Here is an 8,448-nt window from a genome sequence, read left to right on the forward strand (position 1 = left end):
AATGCACTACTGCTATTTAGTCCTCAAATTGTTATTACTTATAAACCAAAAATACGCCATATATTTTTTTGTTGGAGTGCAAGAGTATTTCAGGTACATAATTTTGTTACTATTCTTTTGCAGTGCTCTTGGTTAAGAACCAAAACGAAAAATCAGGTAACAATAAGCAAAAATCATCATCATCACCATGATGCATTGCCAATTTTTCATGATAGCAATATCACCATCTTATTTCTCAGTGTTTCCATATCGCAATCCATTGACTGTTCTGCTCAACATTATATATCCCTAACCTTTTTCATTTTTTTTTGTTGTATGGTTTTTTTTCTTATTTATCAAAGAATTGTCCACGGCATATTTTTGTGTACTTCTGTAATTTGGGTTTGTGGATCTTTTCCAAATTTTTTTTTAATAATTTGGGTTTGTGGATACCATTGGTTTGGAGGAAACCAGATTTGGGTTAGCATCACAGGTCCACTACCATTACCCTGCTGCTATCACTCTGGTTTTTGTTGATTTATCCTGTAAAGCCCCTGAAGATATCCAAAGACTTGGCCTTGCAGGTACACAGGATTTTTAATTGATTTTTACATGGATAAGTAACTTCTTGAAGATCTGGCAGCTACACTATGTTTGTGCCTCTTACTGTTTTACATGGATATTTTAAGACGTGTTCTGATTAAAATTGAATTTTAGATGGATATTTTTACGACGTGTCTCTATATTAAAATTGAAAGTGCAGCATAAAGGTGTGGATTTGCTATTGCATTCTTTGTTATAGTTTAGGCGAGAGACGAAATCATGTTGCAGCGACATCAACTGTGTCTTCTCTGAATAAACATCATCCAGAGGTTTGATTATGCCTCTAGCCAGGTTGAGCTTGCCTATTGGGGCAGGGGGAAATCATCTTCGTTTTGATCTTTGCACTAATTGCGGAGTTGGTGCTGGTGGTCGTTGTTCTCTGGATGCCAGTTGTTGCTGCTTCACGTCGCTCTGAATATCGAGGTGCATTTAAATGAAAGATTGTTATACAGTTTAGTTATTTTGGATTTTGTTATCTATTCCAACTTTATAAATTAACCCCTGTGAAGTTATTACTTTACTCTAAGATAGTTTCATAAAGTCGTCACTATGACGGGCATATAGGCTCGGGATGTCTAAAATCACAAATTTTGCCTGCATTAATATGAGTACAACAATTATCTTATTGGTGCCAGAATTCTCTCTTTCATGTAAACCTGTTACAACCCATATGATAAAAAGGAAAAAATGACACTGAAGAGATGTGTCCGTTCATTTAAGTGACGGTATTGTTTATATTTTTGTTGGTCATAAATTTTGCAAAGGTTAATTTCGCTTCTTGTTTTTTTATGATGCAGATGTTTCGTACTGGTGATAGCCATTATCCGTCCAAATTTTAAATGCAAAGTTTGCAAGTTCCAATTGAACCATATAGCAATTGACATATTTGGCAGAAAATGTTAGGGATGACCATTTGCCCCACCCAAACCCATCTCCGTGGGTATCCGATCCTATTGGGTAGGGTTTTACCCGTACAAACGGGTTTGGGATTGGGTATGGGTAATACCCGAAATTAGTGAAGCGGGGATGGGGCGGGGATGGGATTCTAGGTCCCCGCCCCGTACATTCCCATTTTAGGATTTTATATTTTTATTAATTATTTATATTATATTTAAACTAAGATATTATATTATATTATAAAAGAAAAGATAAAAATATAAGATATCATTAATTATTTATATTATACTATAGAGATTTTTTTTTTGGTAAATATATAATTTAATTCTAAAAAAAAAAAACTAAGAAATTATATTATATTATATTATAAAAGAAAAGGATATGCTTAATGGTAATGAGATTCTCTTTTTATTGAAATGTTTTTTTTTACATTTAATACATCATTATGGTTATATGATACACTTTCTTATTTTGGCTAGGTGGATCAAAATTCGATGGTGAAACATTTTGGGAAGAAACTGAAGCAGACGATGAGGTGATCAACATGGAGGAAGATACTTGATAAGAAATAATTAAGAATTAAAATGAGTGATGCTCGTTTATAGACCAAATTGTTTTTCTTTGCTTGTTTTACGATGAATTTATGAGTTTGAATTTTAAAATGAGTGATGCTCGTTTATAGACCAATTTATTTTTCTTTGCTTGTTTTACGATGAATTTTAAATTATTATTATTATTATTGGTTGAATTTAGGTATTGATTATTAAATTAACTCCTCATATTTAAGCTTAATGTTATGGGTAACCCGTAAAAATTCCGCCCCGTGCGGTTATTTCCCATACCCGCCCCGTCCCAGATCAAGCGGGTAATGGGGAGGGTGTGGGTTTTTTTTCTTGAACGGGGCAACGACTGGGATACAAGATCCCCGCCCCATACCGGCCCCATGACCATCCTAGAAAATGTGTTATGTGTTAATGTTAAGTACTCACTACATTTGGTCAGTTTTTCTTGGCAATATTTAATTTACCAATTTTCTAATTGATCTCCCGTTTACAAATTTGAAGTTGATTTCTAATGTTATATTTCTCCTTTCTTTGTGATGCGAAGAATGTTCACATATTTGCAGGACATTTTGGTGATTTTTTTTTTATTACTAAACAGTCTACACTATCATCAAGTTTTTTTCTTACATCACATGACTTCATCTCTTTGGAAGCTGAAAATGAGTTTATTTAATCCACATCCACAGGTAAAAATGCATCGCGATGGGTAGATGCGAAGCTGTCCGACACCAAATGAAAAATGCATCGGGATGGGGCGAGGCGAAGCCGAGCCACACCAAATCGGGACGAGGCGAGGCGGAGTCGAGCCACACCAAATCATAACTGCACGAAGGGACGAGGCGGAACCACATCACACCAGACCAAAATAAAGAAAAGTTGAGTTGTGATCAGTGGTTGAGTTGGCTTTGCAAGCATGTTGCATTGCAGCCGGAACAGGGAAGAAATCAAGCAACAATAAAGATAAGGCTATATGTATATATAAAAAAATTGTAAGGATTAAAATTTTCCAGTAATCATATAAAACGGTGGAGCATCAAACCAAAACTATGGTGCATCAAACGAAAAATATGGTGTATGGTTTGCGGACCCGCCCGGTGCGGGCCAAAAATCTAGTCACCTTTGATGAGTACTAGCGTCTAGCGAGCGACCAGTGTCATTTTTGTACTTGCATGCCCACAATAGTCTAACCTTGCTGCAAATTCTCTCCAGCATGAAGCACACGGAACATAAATACTACCTCCATTTCTAGAAAACAGGTAATATCATTTTCTTTCATTTTAGCCTAAAAGTAGGGCAAATTAAAAAAGTAATAGTAACTCTTTTCGCACGAAATATAACATTGGAAATAAACTACTATAGTTAACAAAAATTGAAAATGATTTCAAAAGTGAGTGTCCAAAAGAAAGATCTGAACTAGAACGTTTCTACAATTAGAGAAATCTTGTCTTTTAAGATTTACAACCTCTCAAACTGAGACGGGGGTACCTACTGCAAAATGGCTACCCCTACCAGTATATCCTTTTTTTGTTCACTAATTACACCATTCTCCTTCCTTTCATTTCCTAGATTGGATCAACAAATTTTCAGTATTGCTAGCTAAATTGTGATGCGAGCAACATCCATGCAGTCAGTATCGGAAATGTAACAAGAGCAGAAGCCTGAAATAGAACATGCAATTACAGTCAAATGTGTAATGGCTTAAGAAATCACATCATTAAGTAGATAAGGTGGAAAATAAACAAGAAACTTCGAAGGTGTCACATTAGTTTGGGTGAAGTTTACTAACCAAAAAGAAGACCACTTCCTGGTTGGCAATAGTTGCTGTAAATTCATTCCTTTCCATTTCATGTTTGACAAACCGTTGCAGCTAAAAGAAAAATCAGCATGTCACCAACTCGTATAGCTCAAGCAGGAAATTTTTTCAGAAGAAATGTAAATAACCAAGGGTTCAATAATTCATTAAGAAACTCTGCCGTGGATAATGCTGAATTTTGGGTATTCTATTTTCCAAAAGGAATTATGGTTATGACACAGTGTTGAATTAGAAAACATCCGACTTTCGATTCAACGAACTCTAACTACAACATAGCAAGCATCTACCAATGAGAGCTACTCCAGGTAGTGTACATACCTGATGATGATATTCTTTTAAACTGTATAGAGCTTGAGACATGTGAGACTTCTGAAAGGACTCCTTGGTAAGGAAAATTGGTTCCAGAATTGTAGTAAGTTTTTGATGATGGCGTTCCAAAATTTCCTTGATGAACTATGAAACACATAGCACAGAAGCATTCTTTCAAATTGGTATATACTTCATAGAAAAAAGAGAACAGTATCTTCATATAAGAAACTCGCATGATGTGAAAAATTACATTGGACTAAGATATCATGCTCAAGTATCAAAAATGGTATACTAACAAACATTAGCTCATGGTAAATTTAAGATGAAGGTTCACGGATGTGTGACAACCTCCAGTCTTGCCAAATATCCACTTTTTTTAAGATAAAGCACTTCTTCGCTCAGAATGGATGACAAATATGGTAAAGTTGTCAATCCGCACTAGAACATTAGTACCCAATACGATACGACCATTAAACTTCAAGTGGAGGACACACCTAAATCTAAGTGGAAACCAACACTCTAGCAGAAGGTACAGAATAGTCATCTCAAGTATCATCATACCTTTGTGAATGTGCATTTGGTGGTCCCTGTTTTACTTTTAGCCTTAAGAATCCTGATCTGATAACAAGTTCCAGACAACAAATCAGGAGTTGAACCGAAATCTCATGGTTTCAATTAAGTTTTGAATTGATTTAAAGATACTTCAAGTGAAGTAATACTTCTGTGACTTGTAGGGCCTGGTCAAGTTGCTGAATCTGGATCCATTGCTCTGTTACAATACTCCTAGCCTGTTAGACAAGAGATAGAATATGAATCTTGTGATCAGCAGGGAGTTGAGTTCTTCTCAAACAATCTAAACCTGTGATGTATCACATATAAATAACATTACAACATCAACAAAATAATTACAGCAAACATGACTGGAAGATTTGTCTAGAAGAGAATCAGTTTTTTATTTCTCTGACAGCAGTCAAGCTTCGATTCCCAAGTCATGTAGCTTTTACAAAGTAGCTCAATGACAACCAGTGAGCTCAGTGAACCCTATCAATCTTAAAGCTACTGATTGCATCCGATGTAAAATTATTTATCTATAATTTAGAAGCAAAATGAAACTTAAGTTAAATTCCACATGTAAGGGCATATGTATAGGAAGCTGAGTTTCATGTTTTAGAATATTTATGAATAAATTTCAGTATTCAGGTTATATATTCAATGCATGAAAAAGTCATCAGTATCACCACCCATTAAAAACCTATTTTGCAAAAGTTGTTTTACTTTGCATAACATACCAACCTTTTCAATTTCGGAAGTCAGCACTTCTAGATTTGCCTCCATATCGTGCACTTCAGTTTCCAAACTATGAAGATCAAAGTTGTTCTTTCTTGTATTTGCCCAAAGAAGTCTGACCTGAGCAACCTCTTATTAACTTCCCAAATTAGTTAAACTTCAAAATCAGTAAAATCTTAATCTTTTTACTCATACGAACTAAAAGTGGAGAAAAAAAGTAAACAAACCTCTTCTTCAAGCGCATTAACCCTTTCCATTGGTAATGCTGCCTCTTTCTACAATTAAGGCAAAAGGGCAACTGTTACATGTGATGTCCATAGAAATTTTAGATAGCATGTAAAACCTAACTTAGCTTCATAAGAGTTGTTCAAAAATAATTCGACGATTTGGGACTAAAGAGTCGCAATGTCATATTTCTAAGTGTGTGATATGCGTTACTTTTACCGATTAAAAGCAACGCCACTACGGTTCGGCTTGATGAATCTCAAAGCAACTAGACAACATATCCACCCGGTATTTCCGTTCCTCTATCATTTATCACCTTCCTATCCAGAGGATCACTCAAAATTTCTCATCATAGAGGGGTTTAATACAGTGTCAGCAATCTAGCTTCTGACAAACATTCTATAATGGTTATAGTTGAAAAACGGATTACTACAGTAAGCATACAGGAGAAACTATTCCTAAATCCTAATCATCTTGACATAGAAGAAAAGAGATCAAACCTTGATACTAATCAAAGCAGTTTGCGAAGAATGAATCTTAATGTCCATCTCCTCAATTAACTTCTTCTTTTCTTCAACATTATGCATTTTAACATTTAAGCGTTCGATTCTTTCCTCCAAGATAGATTCTGCAATAATAGCAACCAAAATATTCATACGATAAAAATCCCTACTTTAAGGAACCCAAACATAAAATTGATTCAGTACTTTAATCAAATTACAGAGAACCCGACAATAGAAATGGGGCTGAAAATTATAGAAGTAGATTAAATAAGATACGATGGGAGAATGAAATAAAAGGTGAATACCTAATTGAGCCGACTTCAGTTTCATCTTCTGTAACTCACTTATTAAACCGTTGGGTTTATCTGTACAAATCATTTGAGAATTGTCCAAGCGAGAAATTACAAATGTGATCGTAGTCAGAGATAGATAGATCAGCAACACTGAACTTGGATTTAACATCACAAAACCCGCCATTTTCTTCAATTGAACTGAAAAGCTAGTCCAAAATTTTGTGGATCTTCTGTATTTTAGGCTTTTAGTCTTCTAGGTGATGATGTGGTGTAGACGAGAGTACCTTTCCCACTTACTATCGACGCTAGACATTGACACGTCGTAATGTTTGCAACATGTGATTATTAGAGGTTATTTCACGTTTGATACTTGGTTTGAAATCGGCTGGCTGCGATGTGATCCCTCTTTAAATACTGATACGTCGTGTAAAGTAAAAAAAGTTAGAAAACTGTTATAAACGTTAATTATGTTAAGAATATGTAGGATGAATCTCGTTTATTACTATGATGTCCTTGTGTCTAGTCTTATAAATAGAGGCTCTAATGTTTGTTTATTACACTAATGAATAGAATTTCTCCCTTCTTCCTCCGCTCTATTTTGTGTCTCCTTCTTTCTTTTTCTATTTTACAACACGTTATCATACACGTTGCCCTATCGACAACACACTTTATGCTGAGAATGATCATATCAAAGTAGAAGCTAAGAGGAATCGGAGATGTTGAACAATATTGGGGGAGAAATCTATACCTCACTCTTTGATGTTAAAGTTATTTTATATATATGTTGGTCGATTTCTTTTATCCTCGCGTCATTAGGGGCCACTCGAAAAGAATTAGGGGCCACACTAAAAAACAAAAAAGGTCACCCAAGCATAATAAGTGGTCATCCCTTAACCGAGTAAGCCGTATTGGCGAAACTACCCTTCTACAATCGGAAGTTAAGGACACAAATTAACTTCCGATTGTAGTGGTTCAATCCTCGACGTTCCAAGACTCCATGGTGGTTCGGTAGTAGTTCCACGGTTGTCAGTGCATATGGTTTGGAGTTTTTGGCCGATGAACATTCGGGAGTTAAGGACATAATTTAACTTCCGATTGTAGTGGTTCAAGCCTCGACGTGCCAAGGATTCATGGTGGTTCGTTGGTGGTTCCACGGTAATCGATGCATATGGTTTTGATTTTGTGGCCACTTTACATTCGGGAGTAAGAGGTTTTACTTATCTTCCGAGTGTAACAATCGGGAGATATTTGGCTTGACAAACTCCCGAATGTATATTGGCCCAAAATTCTGAATTTCGAAAAACACTAATCTTTGGATATTTTGTAATTGTTACATTCGGAAGCTAAGTAAAAGCTTTTACTCACGACTATAGTGCGTGCAAGACTCGAATTTCCAAGGCTCTTGGTGGTTCCAAGGTGGGTGCAAGGAGGCAAAACCTAATGGCTTGGATTTTGTGGCCACTTTAGATTTGGGATTAAGAGCTTTTACTTAGCTTCCGTTTATAACAATCGGGAGATATTTGGCTTGACAAACTTCCTAATGTGTATTGGCCCAAAATTCTTATTTTCGAAAAAAACTAATGATTGGGTGTTTTGGATTTGTTACATTCGGAAGCTAAGTAAAGCTTTTACTCCCGAATATTCCTTGGCCACAAACTCCAAACCATATGCATTAGCCACCTTGGAACCACCACGAGCCTTGGCATTTCGAGCCATCATGAGCCTTGGAACCACCATAATCGGGAGATATTTGGTTTGTTAAACCTCTGAATGTAGAGTGGCCCAAAATTCTGATTTTCGAAAAAACGCATAATTCGTATTTTTTGGAATTTTTACAATTGGATGATAAGTTAAGGATAATCTTTGAATGTTCATCGGCCAAAAACTCTAAACCATATGCATTGGCCACCTTGGAACCACCACGAGCCCTGGCATTTCGAGCCACCGTGAGCCTTGGAACCACTATAATCGAGAGA

The 8,448-nt window shown here is 36.0% G+C and overlaps 1 protein-coding gene across 1 annotated transcript; it reads right to left on the reverse strand.

The window, feature by feature from the left end:
* Positions 1–3,376: 3,376 nt before the first annotated feature.
* Positions 3,377–6,699, reverse strand: LOC113334102. Its single transcript, XM_026580439.1, has 9 exons — positions 6,485–6,699; positions 6,177–6,304; positions 5,679–5,726; positions 5,458–5,571; positions 4,884–4,952; positions 4,726–4,782; positions 4,174–4,308; positions 3,829–3,909; positions 3,377–3,700 (listed from the first exon to the last, which is right to left on the reverse strand). Exons 1-9 carry the CDS (start codon positions 6,654–6,656, stop codon positions 3,635–3,637), a joined length of 870 nt encoding a protein of 289 aa, XP_026436224.1. The 5' UTR covers positions 6,657–6,699; the 3' UTR covers positions 3,377–3,634.
* Positions 6,700–8,448: the final 1,749 nt, after the last annotated feature.

This window comes from Papaver somniferum, chromosome 1 (genome assembly GCF_003573695.1).
Source record: "Papaver somniferum cultivar HN1 chromosome 1, ASM357369v1, whole genome shotgun sequence".
NCBI lineage: Eukaryota > Viridiplantae > Streptophyta > Magnoliopsida > Ranunculales > Papaveraceae > Papaver > Papaver somniferum.

Excerpts from the sequence above, each read along its gene's own strand:
- LOC113334102 (XM_026580439.1), bottom strand. The coding sequence starts at position 6,656 with ATGGCGGGTTTTGTGATGTTAAATCCAAGTTCAGTGTTGCTGATCTAT. Across the intron at positions 5,572-5,678 it reads TTAATGCGCTTGAAGAAGAG|GTCAGACTTCTTTGGGCAAA; the intron begins GTTTGTTTACTT and ends GAGGTTGCTCAG. Across the intron at positions 3,910-4,173 it reads TAAAAGAATATCATCATCAG|CTGCAACGGTTTGTCAAACA; the intron begins GTATGTACACTA and ends TTTTTCTTTTAG.